Source organism: Microcebus murinus, chromosome 6, assembly GCF_040939455.1.
Source record: "Microcebus murinus isolate Inina chromosome 6, M.murinus_Inina_mat1.0, whole genome shotgun sequence".
Classification (NCBI taxonomy): domain Eukaryota; kingdom Metazoa; phylum Chordata; class Mammalia; order Primates; family Cheirogaleidae; genus Microcebus; species Microcebus murinus.
The window spans coordinates 71033238-71054879 of NC_134109.1; the positions used below are offsets into that span (position 1 = coordinate 71033238).

Sequence of the window (21642 nt, forward strand, 5' to 3'; positions counted from 1 at the left end):
CCACATTTCTATTGTAAGTTGTCAATTATTCACATTTTCTGTTCTACTTCAATCCATATGTTCCATTTCCTCCAAAGACTTGCCTCTGCCACCAAATTCTTTCTTATCACTCTGATCTATTTTCCTTTCTGATCCTCTACTCTGTTTACATTTTCGCGGGTTATTTTTGCCTTTCTCAAAGTCCTCTCCCCTCCCTCTTCCTACGGTTTCTTCCTGATCCCTATCCTTTGAGGATTTTCTCTCTGATGGCCAACCTTAGGATCCCCAGAACTTTAACACATTGTCCTTATAATTTCTCCCTTGAAAACTCTCTCTCTCTCTCTCTCTCTCCTTCTCTCTCTCCCCCCTCCCTACCCCCACCCTAGCCTTCTCCCAATGGCTACTAGACTCTTGGCCCTTCCCCCACAACCTCCCTTTCCTGTTCCACTACCTTGTCCTCTTTACAAATAGCCATTTCCCCGTATTTAACACGAGCGATGAGAAATGGAGAAATGAAGGAAAACAAAAAGAATAAAGTCTATCCTTCTTCTTATGAATGTTTAAATTCCTACCATCTTTTGCAGAATGAACTCTGAAAAGAAACGCCAGGCAAGACTCAGTCTGAATGACCCTCCTTGATCCTCCAGCCCTCCCTCTTCCCCTAAAACACCATGGCAACTGCCACCTGAAAGAGGCTAGGCGGAAATCATCTAATAAGACCAGGGATTGTTTGCCAGTGCTTTTTTATTTAGTGAAGTTTTGCAAAGGACACTTTTCTCTTTGCGTAAAAGTAAGCATTTTATTGCCTTACTTCCTTAATGCGAGCAAGACAAAGAATGTGTGATAGTGTATATAATCATAAGAACCATAACTTACCCTTGATATTTACTTGTAAGTCTTCAAATATTCTTTGGAATTTGAAAGTTTAAGTTATTCTCCAGGTCTGCAGCCAGAAAATGAGACCCATAACAGAGGATGAAATCAATAGGATGGCAATAAAGTGTCACATTGTTGTGAAAAAACACAGGCTGCCCAATCAGGCATTGCTTAGGCAAATTTCAACCCTGCCATTCATCAGCTATAAGATTTTGAGCAATAAAGCTATTTTGCCTCTCTAAGCCTCAGTTTCCTCATTTGTAAATTGGAGTGTTCTGCATATGTAAGATGGGGACTCTGTAATGCTTTCCTTGCAAAGTTATTTTAATAATTAAATGAGATCATGTACTCAAAGTTCCTGATACACAGAATGCACCATAAATATGATTATTATCAATAGAAATGTGCATTCCTAGATTTCTAGTTAAGTTCTCTTGAAATTAAATCAAGTCATAGAATCATAGGATTCTAACTCTAGAAGGTAGAGGAAATGCCTCCACAATGCCTGCACTTCTACAAACAAACCAGAAAAAAAGGAATGAGAGCAGCGTATGGTCCTGAGACAGGAGGCATTGAATGAAATGCCCAAAAGTTTTCTGGACTCCCTCATGACTAGGGTTTTATTTTTTAGGGCAAAAACCACCATAAGTTTAGAAGCATTTTTAAATAACTTGAAAGTTTCTGTATTAATCTTAACAATACCAACAAATATTTGTCCAATGGTTGTAATACATACATTTGCGGGCATGTTATTTATTCTGTCAATAAGCAGGGCTAGGTTCATGTGTACCTGAAACCACCTGTCAGTCAGGTGAAATTGTTTCTAACTCAGCTTTGCAAAAGAATCATTTAAAAGCTTATTTTAAAATCTTAGATCCCACTCCCAGAAATTCTGATTAAGTAGATCTAAGGTAGAGAGCACAGGAATGCGTATTCTTCATAAATTCCCCATGTGATTATAATGTTTGGGAATCACTAGTCCAAAGGAGAGGGTATAGAATTGGTATTCTTGACTGGCTCCTCATCTTTCTCTTCCTGAGATCTCATTCCAATCACCTTCTCCTTTTTCTCACAGTTCCTGGCTTCTTTATCTGGGTTGTTGTTCTGACATCACAAAACAGCATATGGAAAACTCTCTGAAAGTCAAATACAATAACTTGCTTTCTTTAAAAACCATCAACATGGCTTTTATTTTAAGGACTTAATATTGACATCAACATACCTTAGCATTCATTTTAACCTATCCTGAGGCAACCTGTGCACACAAATGAAGGAAATAGAGATCATGCTCAAGTGGTCTGGCTTGGAAATTGGCTTCATGATGTAAACACCTCAACAATACTATTAAGCTGTTCCTGAACAGAGATAAATGATTAGACCAACAGCCAATAGGGAAGCCAAAAATAGGAAAAGTTGATACAATTAGAAAATATTATAAAAATGAACCACAAAGCCAGAAGAAAGAGCCCACCTTCACCACCAGCTGCCCCAGTCCAGAATATTCTCCCCAGAGTCTCTTAGGGTTCCACACATGGGAAGGAACTGGGGGTGGTGTGCCAGGATAAGTCGCTCTTTCCTATCCTTTATCATCTCCAATGCCCTGAGTGCCTCTGCAGTTTCTTGGGAATGTAAGCCCTTAGTTTACAAGGTCAAAAGACCATGGAACATTTTTCAAAAATTAGATTACAAATTGAAGACAGAAAAGTATTGTTTTAATATTCTCTTCTGGTATTAAGTTTGAGTCTCTCTCCTCCATTTCTCTCTCTCCTCCTTTCATTCTTTTGCTCTCTTTCTCTCTCCCTTTCTCTCCCTCTCTCTCCTTCCCCTCCTCTCTCCACTTCACCACACACAGAAACCCCTTTTCAAAGGGGCTTTTTTCCAACTCAGTGAAGTAAAGTCTTTGCCCCTTTGTGGGGAAGGCTCATTAACATTCCCACAGCAGCATCTCTTCAAGGATTTTACTTTTGTAACTCTGTGGGGAGGTCAAGAGGCCACAGTGGAGAGGTAAAAGGAAAAAAATGGTAAAAGGGGGAGGGCGGAAGAAAGGAGAGGAGGGGAAAGAGCCCTTCCTTTCACAATAAGACCTGCAAGAAAGAGGGGGAAAATAGAAAAAATGAAGATAGCCAGGATTCAGAAAAGAGACAAATGTGGACCCCCAAATCTGCCTGCTTGGAGATTTGATAGACTCTTGAGGAAAGCAGAAAGCTATGTTCCTTCTTTCTTATCCTCAAAAGGAAATAAATAACAGAAACAGCAGGATGAGAGAGTGACCAGACTCAGTCTATTCCATTGAAGAATTAAAAGCTTTCCTGGACTCAATGTCCCCATTTCTCCTACAATAGTCTAGTAATAAAAGACGGCACCTGTCTACCACAGGAAAGTTAACAGCATACATTAGACAATGTCAGAAACAAGAATTCCAAAGGAGGAACATGAGGAAGTCACTCAGGGTCCTGACACCAAAGGACTGGAAAAATAATGGAAATATAGTGACCTTCAAAGCAAACATCAGAGCACTTCCCCAAACTCTTCAGATGTGGGTACCTGCCTCCGTTATCACTAGCACCTCTCCTACGATCTGCTGTCTTCCTCTCCCTTTCTTAGTATTGCCAAACTAGCCTAGACTTGTGTCAGGGAAGAAATAAATGGACCTTCAAACTTGCACGCAAAGTTGTAAGTGAGCTTTGCTTTGCTTTTCTCTGAAGATACAGCCAACAGAGATTTACATCACTAAACTTAAAAGGGGAAAATAATTCCCACTTTTCCAGTTGATGGTGTTTCAGATGCTCTCTCATCTCAGCCGAAAGAGTAAAAGATAAATAATGTTAAAAGAAAGAGACCCAAGCATTATAGCTAGAAGATAAGGAATATCTGGAATAGTCTATGCCCGACAGCTCAGTATTACTCAAATTTAGGTAGGACCAGCATAGCCAGAAGTTAAAGAACAATAAATGAATCACCCTCAGTGTGCAGGCTGAGCAGGAGATACCTGGTTGTTTGCCAAATGATGTATTGTGGAGATGGAGGAATTCTTAAAGGTCTAAGCTCATATCCACAAGGAAATTCTCTACACAGAACCCTTGACAATTATCTTCAGCCTCTGTGTGAACACTTATAGAGAGCTCACAAATTTACTGCTTCCACCCTGAGGTACCTAGGGAACTCATCGAAGTCATATTTTCAGAGACATTCCTTCAACTCTAAGAACCAGACAGGATTGGGGGAGACAGAAGACCACTGGCCTGGTCACTATTTTAAATGAGATTTCTTAAGATCAATCACTTTTTTTTCCCATGCTAGCAGTCTGGTGGCATATTGTGTCTTTACCAATACAAGAAAAAGAATGCTAGGTTACTGTCACATGCATTTGGATTCCAGGCTTGTCTCTGTTACATCACAGCTGTGCAACCTTGAAGAGGTTACTTAACCTCACTGAGCCTTTTGATTCATCTATAAAGGGGACCATCTATAAATAGGAGTAGTGAAATCTGCTGGGCTTATCTCAGAGTTGTAAAATTTAAAATAGGTCACATAAATAAAAATATTCTATAAATTATAAAGAGCTATACAGATATTATGTTATTATTATAATAACTGTCCTTCATTAATCTTTTTGCCAACCTTTCATATCCCCATTTTCCACTGGAAGTAACTGACTTTTTGGCCTCATATCAGGATATATCAGAAAGTTCTTATTTCAGTTTATACCCCAGAGGCAGCCACATTATCAAACAGAGGGGCATAGAATTATGAAAGAACCAAAATGCACTGTGAAGCTCTTGGGAGAAGAGTTAGAAAAACAAGCAAGGGACAGTCTCTGAGCAGACAGCACAGGGAGAGGCCTGGAGCCCTGGCAGGGAGGAGAGGGTTAAATCCTTTCCTCTGCAGTACAAAAGAAAAGAGTGTGCGGAAAGATTAGGATTTTTGCTTTTACAATGGGAGCTGCAGAAGCGTAGGGAAGAAGCTGAAGAAAAAAAGGGGGCGTCTCCCCTTTAAAGACTTGCAAAGATTGAGAGAGAAAGAGAGAGAGAGTCAGAGAGAGAGAGAGAGTCTGTCTGTCTCTGGGAAGGGAGAACATCTCTGCTTCACAGTGATTTGCACTGAGGGGAGAGGCATCAATTGGCTTCAGACCCAAGGGGGAGACTGGACCAGGTCACCCCGGTTAAGACTCAGTGAGCGTTGCCCCTCCCTCCCCCACCTCTCTCTACCCGGGAATGTCTCGGCGAAAGCAGCGGAAACCCCAACAGTTAATCTCGGACTGCGAGGGTCCCAGCGCGTCTGAGAACGGTGGGTGCCTGGGGAGGGGTGGGGGGCCCCTGAGTCCCAGCTTGTGTGGGTCAGGCCAGGGCAAGGGGAGGGCACTCGGGCCACGGGGCGAAACCAGGAGGGCGGACTTGATCACCAGGGGGGTTGAAGGACTCGAGATGCAGGGAGTAAAGAAATGACCTGCGCTGGGGAGAAGCCCCTCTCCACTTTACTTGGGATTGAGTCTGTTTGTGTTTTCCTTGTTTTTCTCTGGATGAAATGGAGTTTTCAAACTGGGTCTGTCTCCCCACCCAAGAGTTTTCTCCCCAGGTCCCCCTGTGCTCACTGGTCTTTGTGCCGTTGCTAAGTAACGTCCTCAGACCTGAAGACCGTCTCCTAGGGGTGGGATTTTCCCCCCTTTTCTTTCTGGAGAGTTGGGTTACAAGAGAATGAATTGGATAAACGTGAAGTTTCCCCTGAGGGAGAAGAGAAAAAAGTTTCTCATTGTTGGGCTAAACTGAAAGCCGATCAGAGCTCCCAGAGGAGAAGAGCTAATGTCGGTCAAAATGCGGCCTGGTTTGGGGTGTATATCCGTGTCACCTGCAGAACTGGAGGACAGGTCTGGAAGAGGGGCTTAGGTTCATGCTTCAAGGGAGACCAAGCCAAAAAAAAAAAAGTGCAAGGTAATATACCTGTTAATACAGGCATATCATTTTATGAGATATTATATTTTTAAAGCAACAGATGTCCTTTATGAGGAGAAATAAGTGTACATATTCTTATGACATTCCAGTAGGTGAGAGGCAGACAATAGAGCAAGGAAGGTATTAAGACATTGCCCAAAGTCTCAGGGACGGTTAGTGGCATAATCAGAACGAAAATTTAGGTCTCCTCATGCTTAGCACTGGTGGTGCTCACTCCACTAAATCAGGGTTTTCCAAACTTGCCTAATTGTGAGGACATGTGAGCTAAGGTCTGGGAATCAATATCTTTTGCAAGTGTCTAGGTAATTCTTAGGATCAAGCAAGTTTTGGATATACTTGGCAGTGGTATGTCTACATATGTCACACTGTGGAAGTCTAGAAGTCCTGGCTAAGGGATCAACTATTTATTTAGTATATAATTGATATACCTAACAATGCAGTATAGGGTTAAGCACAAGAGTTCTGAAGCCAGACTTTCAGGATTAGCTTTTAGCCAAATCTTGGATCTATCACTTGGTTAGCTGTGCAACCTTAGTTGGTTCATTTTGCCTCTCTATGCCTCAGTTTCCTCAACTGTAAAATAGAGATGAGTATTCTAGCTACCTCATTAGGTGGTTGTGAGAATTGAAATGAGTTGATATGTGTAAAGCACTTGGAAAAATACCTGGCATAAATAAGTGCTTAATACATGTAGTAAAGTACCTAATAAAGTACTTAATGTGGTATATTGCTATTATCATTATATGTGAGTGCAATGGCACTTCCTGCAAATGCATATGACCAAATTTCCAAAACCTCTTGGCAAACTTCAGCTTTTCTTTATGAGATCTGTGCCATGAAAAGCTCTAGGATAATATATTTATGGTGATTAAAACTAATCATGGATTAAACTTGCCTTTTCACCTGTTGTGAAAAAAATGACTTGAAGTTAAATCAGTGCTCCATGTGCTATGAAACAGCCTTAACAGACATACTATGTTTTGGGTAGAACACATCCTCCCCAAATTTCTGTTTTGCTGGGATCCTACTGTGCCCATATTTAGAGGTTCTGTGGTGGTGGCTTCCTTCCCTCCTGAGACACATTAACCCCCCTTAATGCCACTATAGGCCGGATGTTTCTTCCTTCTGCTCTACAGGAGACTTCCCCTAGAGCCTCAGAGTTGCCTCACAGTTCTGATCCCCTGCTGGTGTGACTGTGGAACTATGCTGAACACCACCCCCCCCAACCCTCTAAGAAGCATCCTTTCCTCTCCTTCCTACTTCTCCCATCTGCTCACCCATTCCCCATACCACAGCTGAGGAAAAATCTTCTGTGAGGGAGTCAAAAGGTATCTTTAGTAACTGTCTTGAATGGATTCTCAAGCCCTTTGAGCTACAGCTCCCACTTGGAGCTATGGGAGCCCATGAATACCATAGAAACAGTAAAAGCTTGAATCCAATGGCAGCAACAAATTTCAGTTGAAATTTTGCCTTTGAGCTCTTAAAGGCAGAAACTAATGTTAGGAGCGAGAAAGCAGTATTTACCTCTGTTAAGATCTGCCTCTTAAAAGCCTAAAGATTTTCTCATCAGAATTCCCCAGACAGTGAAAGATCCCAGGCTACTTGCATGACTTGGAGTGTTACAGGCTCTCATCTGCAAGATAAAGTGGCTATATGTGATTATGTCTAAAATTCCTTCCTGCTCTTACAAGTTTATAATATATACATTTCTCATTCCCTGCATTTTACAGAAAGGGTTTCTATTTGCTTATGTGATCTTCAGGTGTCTGGCTTTTCCTTCTGCCCAGAACATGCTCCACAATTAGGTAGGGAGGGCTCTTATTTAGGGGCACACTGTACTCTTTGATGTGCCTGTGAAATTATGGGCATCATCACCAGCATCAGCAGACGTTTATATAGTAGTTTAGGGTGCCACTACTGTTTTCAGGAGTCTTGTACCTTCTTTTAAGCAATGTTTACTATATATAACAAGCAAATGCTAAGCCTTTGTTGTGCGTTTTAAAAACCTCATGTCTGCAGTGACCTAAGACATCACCAAGAAACAGTCTGAAAAAACCTGTTTTCCAGCCCTGTTTTTGCTCAACTTGCCTGACCAGAATACCAAAACCTAACAGAATAGTTATTGCACATCAGTGACAAGCAGGAAATAGTCTATTTATTTAAAAACTCTGGAGAGAAAAAAAAATTTTCTCTCTCCCCTACAGAGCCTAGAAATCTGGATTAGAGAACATAAGGGATGTGACTGGGGAAAATGCAAACTAGTACATCTGGGAAATAAAGGAAACAATCAGAAACCCAGATATTTAGTGAGAAGAAGAAACCAGGACAACAGCCAAACAGATCTAGAGGGAGAGAGGGGAGTACTTTAGATGGAAGTTGGCAGACAGCAAGACCAGCAAAAGGGGGAAAAAGACAAAAATAGAGTTTTAAGGGTTCTGTTCTCTTTACATCTGGAAGTAGAGAGCCTCGCTTCTCAGGGCAACTGAGTCCTGGGCCACTCAGCCCTGTGTATCCCCCAAGTAGAGAATAACTCAGGCCTGGTACAATAGAGTGCTGGATAAGGACACAGAAAAACTTGGTTTTCAATCCAGCTTGGACCTTGAAGCTATGTGACCTTGGGCAAGTCCTTTCTTTTCCCAGGGTTTCAGCTTTTGACCTTTACTAATAACATTCATCACTAATATTTGTGGAACATTTAAGTACTGTGCTAGGCCCTTTTTGCATTGTCTCTTTTATTCCTTCCAACTCCCCTATTGCTACCCCCATTAACATTTTTTTATTGTAGTGAAGTATACATAACAAAATTTACCATTTTAACCATTTTTAAGTGTACAGATCAGTGGCATTAAGTACATTCACCATGTTGTATAACCGCCACTGCTATCTATTTTCCAGAACTTTTCATCATCACACAGAAACTCTGTATCCATTAAACAATAAATCTCTATTCTCCTACCCCCCAGCCCCTGTTAGTCTCTATTCTGTTTTCTGTCTCTATGAGTTTACCAATTCTAGGTACCTCATAGTAATGGAATTATACAATATATGTCCTTTTGTGTCTGGTCTATTTCACTTAGCATAATGTTTTCAAAGTTCATCCATGCTGTAGTATGTATCAGAATTTTCTTCTTTTTTATGGTTGTACACCCATTTTCCAAAGAGAAATCCAGTGTTAAGAGAGATTAAGAAAAGTTCCCAAGATCACAAAGATTAGAAAGTGCTAGAGCTGGGACTTTGACTTGGGTCTGAATCACTGTGTACCATGAGAGAGAGTCAGATCTCTGAAGTCTCTTCCAGTTCCAGAATGGTATGAATCCCATATTAAGTGTTGAGTCTTTTGATGTCAGAAAATTTTCCATTAAAAGACTTTTTTTATGTTTGATCTAAGACAGTCCTAATCTGGAAACAAATATATTTTTCTCACTTAGCAGCAAGCATACAAATTATTGTGCTTCTTAGCCTACTGTGTTGCAGAAGCCATAGGTACATTAGTAGGTATGAGTGGCAAAGAATTGATTGTGTGTTTGCATTTAGGAGAGAGGGATGAGGAAAAAAGATGACATATATCCCTAAAAAGTAGTCTATAGCAACAGTTGCAGAATCAATTCATAATTATGGAAGCTACCAATTAGTATTGGTCCAACGTTAACAGTAAGTAAGTTTAGGAAAGTGCTTATATAAGTGTGCTTGCTTTTTTTGCTGGATAATGTTTGAATTCTGTAGAACAAAACCCTCATCTTGCGATTAGAAATATGGCTAAATTATCAATTAAAATTTAAAAAGAAAAAAAGGAACATGACTTAAGATGCACAAACTGGGAAAAGCAATACAGACACTTAAGTCTACAACCAGGTTTAAATTACATTAAATTCTATTCATGGAAACAGATTTTTTACCAGGAAAAGATAGAAAGAAGCTAATGTGTGGTTGTGGACAGAGCAGAGAGAAACCCTGATGGGAAGATTTAGCACTGAGAGCTTATTTTGCCTGTCCCAATTTCTTTTTTCTTTTCTTTTTTTTGAGACAGAATCTCACTGTGTTGCCCAGGCTAGAGTGCCATTGCATCAGCCTAGCTCACATCAATCTCAAACTCCTGGACTCAGGCGATCCTCCTGCCTCAGCCTCCCAAGTAGCTAGGACTACAGGCATGCACCCCCATGCCCGGCTAACTATTTTTATGTATTTTTAGTTGGGCAGTTAATTTCTATTTTTAGTAGAAACAGGGTCTCACTCTTGCTCAGGCTGGTTTCGAACTCCAGACCTTGAGCGATCCATGCACCTCGGCCTTCCAGAGTGCTAGGATTACAGGCATGAGCCACCACACCCAGCCTGCCTGTCCCAATTTCAGAAAGGTTTAGCTCAGGTAAGATCTGTGAAGAGCAGGATAGAAGGTTTGATGAGAAGGGTAGTCCCTGATATTGTGGTTCTCATCCTTGGCTGAGGAGCTTTACAAACATCCTAGTGCCTGGGAATCCTACCCAGGGATTTTGAATTAATTGGTCTGGGATGTAGCCTGGACATAGGGATTTTTGAAAGCTCTCCCAGTCATCCTAATGGGCAGCAAAGTTTGAGAACCACTCTTCAAATGTATTCTCCACCCACCCCCCAGCTGCACATGACCCACCTGTTTTTGTCTTTGTTCTGCCCAACCATTCTCTCTCAAGCATAAAGCAGCAGTTTCATGGGGCACCAGGTTTAGAGGGGAAGCCACCTGGTTTCCTTTTTCTTTGTCATTTCAGCTCTTTGTAAATTTAAACAAGCATGTCCAGGTCTTAGTCCTATACCCACCCCAGACTTTGCATGTGACCCTGGATAGCTTACCTCACCTTATCTGCTATCTAGGGACACCATTAGGAGTTTAGTTTATTCCTGTGTTTGTGCCTTCATTCATGTCTGTGTAAGAATCCTGCCCCCCTTTTTCAGGATGGCCAGTGAGTGCAAAGTGCTGAGAAATGGAGGGTTCCTCTTACAGGTGGCTGTTGATCCATCACCTTTCACCAGGGACTAAATTTACCTTAAAGAAGAGTGTAGATCAAATTACGCATCAGAAAGCAGGTTTCATTAAAGAGCAAGAAAGGGGACAGTGTTTCCCAGGAGAAGATGAAAAGAAAAGGATTTCTTTTCTTGTCAGAAGACTTGACAAAACAGCAACTGGATATCAAATGTTCAATGCTAATTAACAAATGCTTAGAAGAAAGCTTCCATCTGATTCCCTCTCTCTTACTGGGGCCAGAGAGCAAATGGCAGGTAGGAGCCACACAGGGCCCTTTCTCTAGCAGTAGGGAAGCCATACAATGTTAATATGCTCAAAAAGCACTGGACAGGAGTCAAAATTCTGAATGCTTGCTTCTCTAAATTACTGTGTGAACTTGGAAAAGTCACTTAACCTACTCAAGCTTCAATTTCCTTATCTATAAAAAATAAACCACATTGCACTAAAGTGTGACTTGCCATAAGTGAAACAGACCCCCTTCTCTCTCATTTGTAAAGGTGAGGCCTGGAAGCAGAGCCCATCTGTTTCAGAGCCTTGATTCACAATGCTTACAGCCTTATGATTCTCTGAAGTTTCAAAACACAATTCAGTAAAATGTTTTCAATTTAAAAACACAGGCAAAATTTACATTGAAAACAAAGTGGATGTTACTAATATTTTAATTATGTTGTTTCAGCCCCCTCAAAAGAATTTTTATCCTTGACATATGCCCATGATATTAGCCAACATCTTACCTCAGAAATTAATAAGATTAACAAGCAACATGGAAAACAGATCTAATTTTAATATGTATATATCAGGTTACTTTGATTATTTTACTACTGACAATGTAAATTCCGTAATTGATAATATTCAGGACTCCCTAAGTTTTAAAAAGGCCCATTTATACACATTATTTGTCAAAAGTTTTTCAATTTTTTTGTCCATATATTTCTCCGAGGAAGATAGTACAGTCACAATATTACCACTTTATGAAAAGAGAAATGGTGGCATAGCATGGTGTGACTGACCACCATGCCTCAGTTTACTAGCTGGGCAAGAATAGAACTGGGATTAGAACAAGGTGGGTTTACTGATGCCCAGGCAAATCACAAAACCAAGGACTGTGGTCACTTCCTGCATGTAACATAAAGTATTTTAGGAAGTAAGAAATCCTTTGAGACTCATTTCAGGCTGGGCATGGTGGCTCACACCTGTAATCCAGCACTTTGGAAGGCTGAGGCAGGATTGCTTGAGGCTAGGAGTGCATAGGTTGCAACTGAGTCACTGCACTCCAGCCTGGGTGACAGAGCAAGACCCTGACTCAAAAAATAAGTACATAGAAGAGCAAGCCGATATGGTGGCAAGGAAACCTATAAAAAAGACTCATTTCAAGGTAAAAAGGGGATGCAAAGTACCTGATCCAGGAGGCATCTTATGGGTACTTATCCTTTCTGAATAGGAGGCTGCCTTTGTAGTGGTGAGCAAGCATTGAAATCAGGTTGGGGCTGAAAAGGGTTTTAGACACTGAGAGGCTGTCTGGTAGCTCCTACTGCATTTTCCCCATTGTTTCAGAAGGGCTCTCCCCCTCCTCCAGGTTAGAGTTCGGTGGGCCTGCCTAGGTCTCTGCTGGCTAGCATGTGTCCAAAACCACTACCTTAATGGTGACAGTGTGCAAGTGTCGCAAGAGGAAAGTAGAAGAGGAAGAGGGTACAGAAGAGGGTAGTAATGTAGGAGATGGCTTCTTAAATCAGCATGAACTCCATAAATGAGGTGTTGGCCCGGTAATCTGTGAAGTAGCTTGCATTCAACTATTATTCTCGGGGAGGAGGGGCGGGGAGTTAAGGGGCTTAGTGTTCTGCAGAGAGGAGTCCTGAAGTGACTTCTTCGAAATTCTACCCTGCAGCCGCCCACCCTGAGAAACTTCTTTCGTGGATGGGAGTAGGATGGGGATGTAAGTGAGAAACACGGAAGAAAACTTAGGAGTATTTTGGGGTGTGTGCTGGTGAGGAGCGGATGTTCTGAGCTCCTCCTTCCCCTCTGGCCCTCAGACCTCTGAGGAGATCAGACCACCCTCTCAGGAATCCACATTTTCCAGGCTCAGCGGATCCTTTATCCAAAGTAAAATAAGAGAAGACTATCGCCTTGCTCTATTGAGCAGGGCTACGATTCCCACTGTGCCCCTTGAGCTTACAGGAGCGGGGGAGGGCAGGCCTGGGCAAACACATCTGGAGACGGGGGGAGCTGGCAGAGTACAAGGAAAGGTGGACCCCCACTGTGCCTCACTGCACCTGTCCCTGAGCCTCCGGAAACTCTCCTGGGCTCTAGGCTCCCGTACCACACCTCCCCTTGCGCTCCCCACTACTGCCTCCTCCAGCTCCCGCCTCCCTCTCTAGCGGCTCCTCCCCATAACTCCCCTCTTCATCAGCTCCTCCCCCATCTCCCCTCTCCCGGCTTTCTCGCTCCAGCTCCTCCCCTCCTCCGCGCCTCCTCGCTCCCCTCCCCCTCTGCCGCTGCTCCGTGCCCCCGCCGCCGCCACCACCGGTCTCCATCTCCGCAGTCTGGGCCTCTGGGTGCAGAGGCTGCCGCAGCCCGGGCGGCCGACGCCGCCTCCCTCAAACCCAACATCCATTGTCTGCCACCCCCCTGGCCCTCCGCTTCCCCCACAACCATGGCGCAAGAAGCTGGGAGGAGCCCTCGTCTCGGGGGGCCCTGCGGGGAGCCAGCGGAGCTCCGAGGTGCGGTAGGGTCGGGCCGGGCACGGGTGGGGGCGGAGGTGGGGGCGGAGGAGATGCGCTGGGGTCAGGACTTTCGGTGGGTGGGATGAAATGCATGATTCTCTGCATAGGCCCCGGTTCTCACAGCCATTCCTTGCACTCGCTGGTAGCCTGGGGAAGGGAGGGTGACAGAGGAGAGGAGTAGCATGCGCTTGCCGCGCCCCCCCACTCTCCGCCCCATGCTGGGGTGTCTCCTGTCCACGCGGGTCAGGACTGAGCTCTAATCTTCTGCATGGACTGATGGTGAGCTCATTTCCCCACCCCCAACTAGCGGTTCCTGGGCTCCTTGTTAATTAGAGCCTCTGTATACCCAACCCAACCGCACCACCCACGCTCTCTCTCCTTGTCTTCTCCCCAGGTGATGCTAGCGAGGAGGACCACCCCCAAGTCTGTGCCAAGTGCTGCGCACAATTCACTGACCCAACTGAATTCCTCGCCCATCAGAACGCATGTTCTACTGACCCTCCTGTAATGGTGATAATTGGGGGCCAGGAGAACCCCAACAACTCTTCAGCCTCTTCTGAATCCCGGCCAGAGGGTCACAATAGTCCCCAGGTCATGGACACAGAGCACAGCAACCCCCCAGATTCGGGCTCTTCTGTGCCCACAGATCCCACCTGGGGCCCAGAGCGGAGAGGAGAGGAGTCTTCAGGGCATTTCCTGGTCGCTGCCACAGGTACAGCGGCTGGGGGAGGCGGGGGCCTGATCTTGGCCAGTCCCAAGCTGGGAGCAACCCCATTACCTCCAGAATCCACCCCTGCACCCCCTCCTCCTCCCCCTCCCCCCCCAGGTGTAAGCAGTGGCCACTTGAACATTCCCCTGATCTTGGAAGAGCTACGGGTGCTGCAGCAGCGGCAGATCCATCAGATGCAGATGACTGAGCAAATTTGCAGGCAGGTTCTGCTGCTTGGCTCCTTAGGCCAGACAGTGGGTACCCCTGCCAGTCCCTCAGAGCTACCTGGGACAGGGACTGCCTCTTCCACCAAGCCCCTACTACCCCTCTTCAGCCCCATCAAGCCTGTCCAAACTGGCAAGACACTGGCATCTTCCTCCACCTCCTCCTCCTCTTCCTCAGGGGCAGAAACACCCAAGCAGGCTTTCTTCCACCTTTACCACCCACTGGGGTCACAGCATCCTTTTTCTGCTGGAGGGGTTGGGCGAACCCACAAACCCACTCCTGCCCCCTCCCCAGCCCTGCCAGGCAGCACAGATCAGCTGATTGCCTCGCCTCATCTAGCATTCCCAAGCACCACGGGACTACTGGCAGCACAGTGTCTTGGGGCAGCCCGAGGCCTTGAGGCTGCTGCCTCCCCAGGGCTCTTGAAGCCAAAGAACGGAAGTGGTGAGCTGGGCTACGGGGAAGTGATGAGTCCCTTAGAGAAGCCTGGTGGAAGGCATAAATGCCGCTTCTGCGCCAAAGTGTTTGGCAGTGACAGTGCCCTGCAGATCCATCTTCGTTCCCACACGGGTGAGAGGCCCTATAAGTGCAATGTCTGTGGCAACCGCTTCACCACCCGCGGCAACCTCAAAGTGCATTTTCACCGGCATCGTGAGAAGTACCCGCACGTACAGATGAACCCTCACCCAGTGCCAGAGCACCTAGACTATGTCATCACTAGCAGTGGCCTGCCCTATGGTATGTCTGTGCCACCGGAGAAGGTCGAGGAGGAGGCAGCCACGCCAGGTGGAGGTGTCGAACGCAAGCCTCTGGTGGCTTCTACGACAGCACTCAGTGCCACAGAGAGCCTGACGCTGCTGTCCACTGGTGCTGGCACAGCCACAGCTCCAGGACTCCCTGCTTTCAATAAGTTTGTGCTCATGAAAGCAGTGGAACCCAAGAGTAAAGCTGATGAAAACACCCCTCCAGGGAGCGAGGGCTCGGCCATCAGTGGGGTGGCAGAAACTGGCACAGCAACCCGCATGCAGCTAAGTAAGCTGGTGACTTCGCTACCAAGCTGGGCACTACTTACCAACCACTTCAAGTCTACTGGCAGCTTCCCCTTCCCCTACGTGCTAGAGCCCTTGGGGGCCTCACCCTCTGAGACATCGAAGCTGCAGCAACTGGTGGAAAAGATTGACAGACAAGGAGCTGTGGCAGTGGCCTCTACTGCCTCAGGAGCCTCCACAACCTCTGCCCCTGCACCTTCGTCCTCCAGTTCTTCTGGACCTAACCAGTGTGTCATCTGCCTCCGAGTGCTGAGCTGTCCTCGGGCCCTACGCCTGCATTATGGACAACATGGAGGTGAGCGGCCCTTCAAATGCAAAGTGTGTGGCAGAGCTTTCTCCACTCGGGGCAATCTACGTGCCCATTTCGTGGGCCACAAGGCCAGTCCAGCTGCCCGGGCCCAGAACTCCTGCCCCATTTGCCAGAAGAAGTTCACCAATGCTGTCACTCTGCAGCAGCATGTTCGGATGCACCTGGGGGGCCAGATCCCCAATGGTAGTACCACACTTCCTGAAGGTGGAGCAGCTGCCCAGGAGAATGGTTCTGAGCAATCTACAGTCCCTGGGGCAGGGAGCTTCCCCCCACAGCAGTCTCAGCAGCCATCACCAGAAGAGGAGTTGTCTGAGGAGGAGGAGGAGGATGAGGAAGAAGAGGAAGATGTGACTGATGAAGATTCCCTGGCAGGGAGAGGCTCAGAGAGTGGAGGTGAGAAGGCAATATCAGTGCGAGGTGATTCAGAAGAGGCATCTGGGGCAGAGGAGGAAGTGGGGGCAGTGGTGGCAGCAGCCACAGCTGGGAAAGAGATGGACAATAATGAGAAAGCAGCTCAACAGTCTTCTCTGCCACCCCTACCACCTGACAGCCTGGACCAGCCTCAGCAGATGGAGCAGGGAAGCAGTGATGTTTCAGGAGGCAAGGAAGAGGGGGGCAAACCCGAGAGGAGCTCAAGTCCAGTGTTAGCACTCACCTCAGAAGGAGAGGGTACCAGCACCACCTTGGGGGAAGAGCTGAGCTTTCAGGAAGCCATGAGAAAGGAACCAGGAGAGAGCAGCAGCAGAAAGGCCTGTGAAGTGTGTGGCCACACCTTTCCCGGCCAGGCAGCTCTGGAGGAGCATCAGAAGACCCACCCCAAAGAGGGGCCGCTCTTCACTTGTGTCTTCTGCAGACAGGGCTTTCTGGAACGGGCCACCCTCAAGAAGCATATGCTGTTGGCTCACCACCAGGTACAGCCCTTTGCCCCCCATGGCCCTCAGAATATTGCTGCTCTTTCCTTGGTTCCTGGCTGTTCATCTTCCATCACTTCCCCAGGGCTCGCCACCTTTCCCCGAAAAGATGACCCCACAATTCCATGAGCCTGATTTTCTGTACCTGCTGCCCTTTGATCCAGGGAGCAGAAACCGAGAGCTCCATAGAGAACCTCCTAGATTTATGAGCCTTTATTTTGTTTTTTCCTCTGAGTTCTTTGATGCTATGTCCCTAGTGGCATTTCTCTAGTCCTTTCCCTGAGCTTGGAAATTATTGTGCTTACAAGGGGATGGCCCCCTAAGGAATTTTTCTCCCCTCTTCATTCTTTGTACCTGAGGAAAATAGACTCTCTACAGCTCTCACATTCTCAAGGGGAACCCTCTCCAGCTTCCCTGGGGTGACCCTTCCCTTTCCTCTTTCCTTCTCCCTTTCCCTTTGGCAGGTGCACCTAAGCACCCACATTTGGAATTGCAGCCGAGCCCAAAGGGGCCGGCAGCTATCTCTGGGGGACACGGCATCACTCCTCTCTGGTGACCAGGTCAACCTACAGGACTTCTTGTCCCAGGACCTTCCTGGTCTGCTGGTAGGGGTAGGTCTCCTATCTTTTTGGAACCAGTACATTGCTTTCCTGCCAAGTGGCCTGCCCACCAAACCCTGGAGTTGCAACCCCACCTCTACTACCACTTCAGGCTTGGCCTCACCAGTGCTGTTTAACCCAGGAACTGTGGCTGGGAAGGTCCCTCCAATAACAGCATCCAGAGAGGCCAAGGAGAAGACAGCCCCCCTCCTCCTATTTCAGCCTTCTGCCTCCAAGGCAGTGCCTGAGAAGCCCATCATAGACGATAAGTAGCAAACTGTACATTCTGTCTCCTGTCCCCTGCTCCAGAAGGTGCCGTCAATGAAGATGCTCCAGTAATTGGTGGCTCAATCCTATGGCTCAGTGCCCTAGGAGGTAGGGAGAAGTGAAGGGCATAGGACAATTTTCCCAGTAAATCCCTTGTCACATTAAGGCAAAGATGTTTGTTGGTCGATATGCCAAGACACCTCCAGCTTCTCATTCATCATGGCCTCTTAAAGTTGGGAAACATGCTGATTTCTTGCCAAGAGGTCTCTCATGGGATATTTTGGGAAATGTGAAGTTAGTTGCTATCTTTGATGAACATTTTTGGTGAGGGTGGTTGAAGTAATGAGGGAGAATTGAGGAATGTTGCTAAAGCATAGAGCTTGCTGGGAACTTATGTGATTAAGAAAGGGACATGATGGAAAGGAGGGGACCTCAAATCCTTGTGAATGTGGACATTCTCGTGCATATTCTTTTGGGCTAATAGTGACATAGAGTGCAGCAGTGCACCAGAGATCATGGGCAATTTCCTAGCACTAGTGTGCTTCTAGTTTTAGATAACTCCCTCTGTTATTCCCTGACCCCTTGTATTTCCTCATCTTCCTCTCTTGAGACCCCTTTCCTTCCTGTTTTGCCTATCCATGGGCTGGGGCTTGTATCTTTACCACTGTCTGGTTCTTAGGTTCCCAGACTTTGGGGAATGAGTTCCAGGTGGTATCCTCCCTGCCTCTCCGTCTTGTAATGAGGTGTAGTATTTACTCTTAACATAGGATCATTTGGAACAGGAGCTCTGAGGAGGAGACAGTGAGGGTTTGCTGTTGACTGACTTGAGTGATGGCTTCTCCTTCAAAGTTGTAGGCTCCAGAGCTTCCTAACTTAGTAAAATGTCAAGAGCAGACAGGAGAGATATTAGTGTCTTTCCCTCTATCATTAAAGGTGTTTTGACCAAATATTTGTGTTTCTCCTTATTTCATGATTAAATAGCAGCTGGGGTGTGATATGGGCATTCCCTAACATTGAGATTCCCTTCCCACCTACATCTCCTGCCAAAGCTGAACATATGGTGTTGAAATATTTAATTTATTCAGCCTTGTCCTAAAACAACCTTAAATTAATATAATTTCCTGGTGGAGTTTGTGTGCTCAAAAGGCAGCGATTTGCCCACTGTGCCCAGTCATTGTCTGGGAGGTTTTCTGTTTGCCTAGAACCTTCTACCACCAGGCTTTTATGTTTTGCTTTGTTTTGTTTGGACATTGAAAGCTGTTTCCTTATCAGTCTTTCCCAATCCCCAGGCTAGCCTACTGCCATCAGTGAATCTGTAGAACCAATGGGAATTAAACTTTATGATCCTTGAGATGTGATGTTATAATCAGAAAGGAAAAAGAGAGGAATTCAACCCTAATAATTTCTACTGACAAGATAAAGGAGGATTCTTATCATTAAGAATGCAGAGGAAGCACATGTGGGTGGGGTGAAATAAAAGATTTTTTTCTTTTTTGAGACAGTCGCAGTCTGTCACCCAGGCTAGAGTACAGTGGTGTCTGCATAGCTCACTGCAACCACAAATGCCTGGACTCAAGTGATCCTCCTGCTTCAGGCTCCCGAGGAGCTGGGACCATAGGAACATGCCACTGTGCCCAGCTACTTTTTTCTATTTTTAATAGAGACAAAGTCTCGCTCTTGCTTAGGCTGGTCTTGAATTCCTGAGCTCAAGCGATCCTCCTGCCTCAGCCTCCCAGAGTGCTAGGGTTATAGGCATGAGCCACTGCACCTGGCCCAAAAGATGTATTTTTTAAAAATTCTGTCTCTCCACATGATAAAGATTTGTAAGATCTCACTTTTTTAAAGAATTAAATTTTCTAAATTCTCTAGATTTTTTTTTATTTTTTTTTTTGCATTTGTAAGATTATAACATCACTACATCTTAGTGCTAAAGGGATGGAACTGGTAAAATGATTTGCCCAAAGTCACTCAGCCTATTAGTGGCAAAGTTGAATTAGGAACCCAGGTCAGCAGAATCCCTTTCTTAGTGATCAGAGATGGTGTTCAGTTTCTGCTACATCATTAAGACTCCTGATATGAGTTTTGTTGTAAGACAGAAGGAAAGGAGGTGAGTAAACCTATTCTTGGCTTAATTCAAGGTAAAGCTAATGTTTGATTCTAGCTGCCCCCACCAGAGCAGTACAGATCCCCTTTAAAATATAACTGGTATGCCTCTGACTTCATTTCCTTCTTGATCAATGAATACTAACAGTTCTGGAACTGCTTAGTCAATTGGTTTTCCTTATGTGCAAAATAAAGTAAAATGTAGCAGTCAAAAAATATATATATAACTGATGAATAGGAACACATGGGAATCTTTAATTCCTGGCAAAGCTTTGTAAATCTGTTTTTCCTTTCAGCCTATGGAAAGAGGTGGGTCACCAATCCTTCCAGCCACATAACCTCTCCCAGCCCCGCTGGGCATAGATAATACCATTTAACTAATTAAACCAGACTTGCCTTCTCTTTAGGTGCCAGTTCCCATTATGGTAACAGCTGTCAGTGAGGCTTCTATTGATGGATACTTCCTCAGGCAGGCCAGCACTAAGCCTGACTCCCCACGCCCCTTTCTCACAGCTTTACTTTATTTTCTTGTCTGTCTCCTTTTCATTCTTTTTCTTCTGTTCTGCTTTTCTTCTTTCATTGACCTTTCTTATCTGACAGCTTTTATTTTGTTTTCTTTTCCCTATTCACCCCTATTTATTTTTTCTCTTCTTGGAGCCTTTAATTTCTTCCTTATTGCAAGTGACCGTATCCCCATCCTCAGCCCCACCATTCCCCACTCTCACTTTTCACTGGATCATCTTTTTGGAAGATGAATTAACTCTAACTTGCTGGAATGAGTATGTAAATAAGTCCTGTTTGCAAAACACTTATTTTACATGAAACAAACATAGATCTAGTTCAAACTGGATGAATAAAAGCATCTTTATTATAAGAAGCAAGAGACAGCTTCTTTGCTCATTCATTCAGTTGATATTTTAGGATTTACTTTGTTTCAGAGACCAAGTGTTGGGTAGGTACAAAGGTGAATACTGCCACGCCTTGCTTAACAACAGGGATATGTTCTGAGAAATGCATCCTTAGGGTGATTTTTGTCATTGTGCAAACATCACAGAGTGTACTTACACAAACCTACATGGGATAGCCTATTACATACCTGGACTACATGATATAGCCTATTGCTCCTAGGCTACAATGTTACTGCACTGAATACTGTAGACAATTATAATACAATGGTAAGTATTTGTGTATCAAAACATAACAAAGGTATAATAAATATATAGTATATGGTATAAAAGATAAAAAATGGTACACCTGTATAGGGCATTTACCATGAATGGAACTTGGAGGACTGGAAGCTACTCTGGTGAGTTAGTGAGTGACTGACAGTGAGTGAATGTGAAAGTCTAGGACATTACTGTACACTAATGTAGACTTTATAAACACTGGACATGTAGGCTCACTAAATTTATAAAAATAAAGTAATTGTGCCACAACATTATGATGGCTATACCACCACTAGGTGATAGGAATTTTTCAGTTCCATTGTAATCTTATGGGACCACCATCTCACATGTGGTCCATTGTTAACTGAAATTATGTGGCACATGAATGTAAATAAGATACACTTCTGACCTTAGAGGAGCTCAGTCTAGGAGAGAAAATGTAAATAGGTACTTTTTTTTTTTTAAGAGACAGGGTCTCACTATGTTACCTAGGCTGGACTGAAACTCCTGGGCTCAAGTGATCCTTCTGTCTCAGCCTCCTGAGTAGCTGGAACTACAGGTGTGCACCGCCATGCCCAGCTTTAAACAGGTACTTTGGTGGTATTCATTTATGGTGATAATAAGTACTATGACAGTTATGAACAATGTCCTGTGGGATCCCAGGGGGAGATAAGTAACTCATAATCCAAAGAGGAGGAAGGGGAAGGGGACATGCAATTCTATTGAATTCAGCCTTCATACTAACCACTGTGAGATATATTAACTCAATCTATGCAGTTACCATTT

At 44.9% G+C, this 21642-nt stretch overlaps 1 protein-coding gene across 4 annotated transcripts; it reads left to right on the top strand.

Moving 5' to 3' along the window:
- The first annotated feature begins 4883 nt into the window (after positions 1-4883).
- Positions 4884-19906, top strand: SALL2 (spalt like transcription factor 2). Of its 4 annotated transcripts, none has more exons than XM_012752838.3 (3): positions 4884-5142; positions 13912-16720; positions 17353-19906. In XM_012752838.3, the coding sequence occupies exons 1-3, from the start codon at positions 5070-5072 to the stop codon at positions 17591-17593; spliced, it is 3123 nt and encodes a 1040-aa protein (XP_012608292.2). In that variant the 5' UTR covers positions 4884-5069; the 3' UTR covers positions 17594-19906. The 4 variants fall into 4 exon arrangements, with proteins under 4 accessions (XP_012608292.2, XP_012608289.2, XP_075860303.1 ...); XM_076004188.1 differs by lacking the exon at positions 4884-5142 and adding an exon at positions 13231-13514; XM_012752835.3 differs by lacking the exon at positions 17353-19906 and having other exon boundaries at positions 4885-5142; positions 13912-17197.
- The last annotated feature ends 1736 nt before the right edge of the window (positions 19907-21642 follow it).

Bases quoted from the DNA above. Each gene is read 5' to 3' on its own strand.
- SALL2 (XM_012752838.3), top strand. From the start codon at position 5,070: ATGTCTCGGCGAAAGCAGCGGAAACCCCAACAGTTAATCTCGGACTGC. The intron at 5,143-13,911 runs GTGGGTGCCTGG...TCTTCTCCCCAG, and splicing joins TCCCAGCGCGTCTGAGAACG to GTGATGCTAGCGAGGAGGAC. The intron at 16,721-17,352 runs GGTACAGCCCTT...CCTATCTTTTTG, and splicing joins ATGCTGTTGGCTCACCACCA to GAACCAGTACATTGCTTTCC.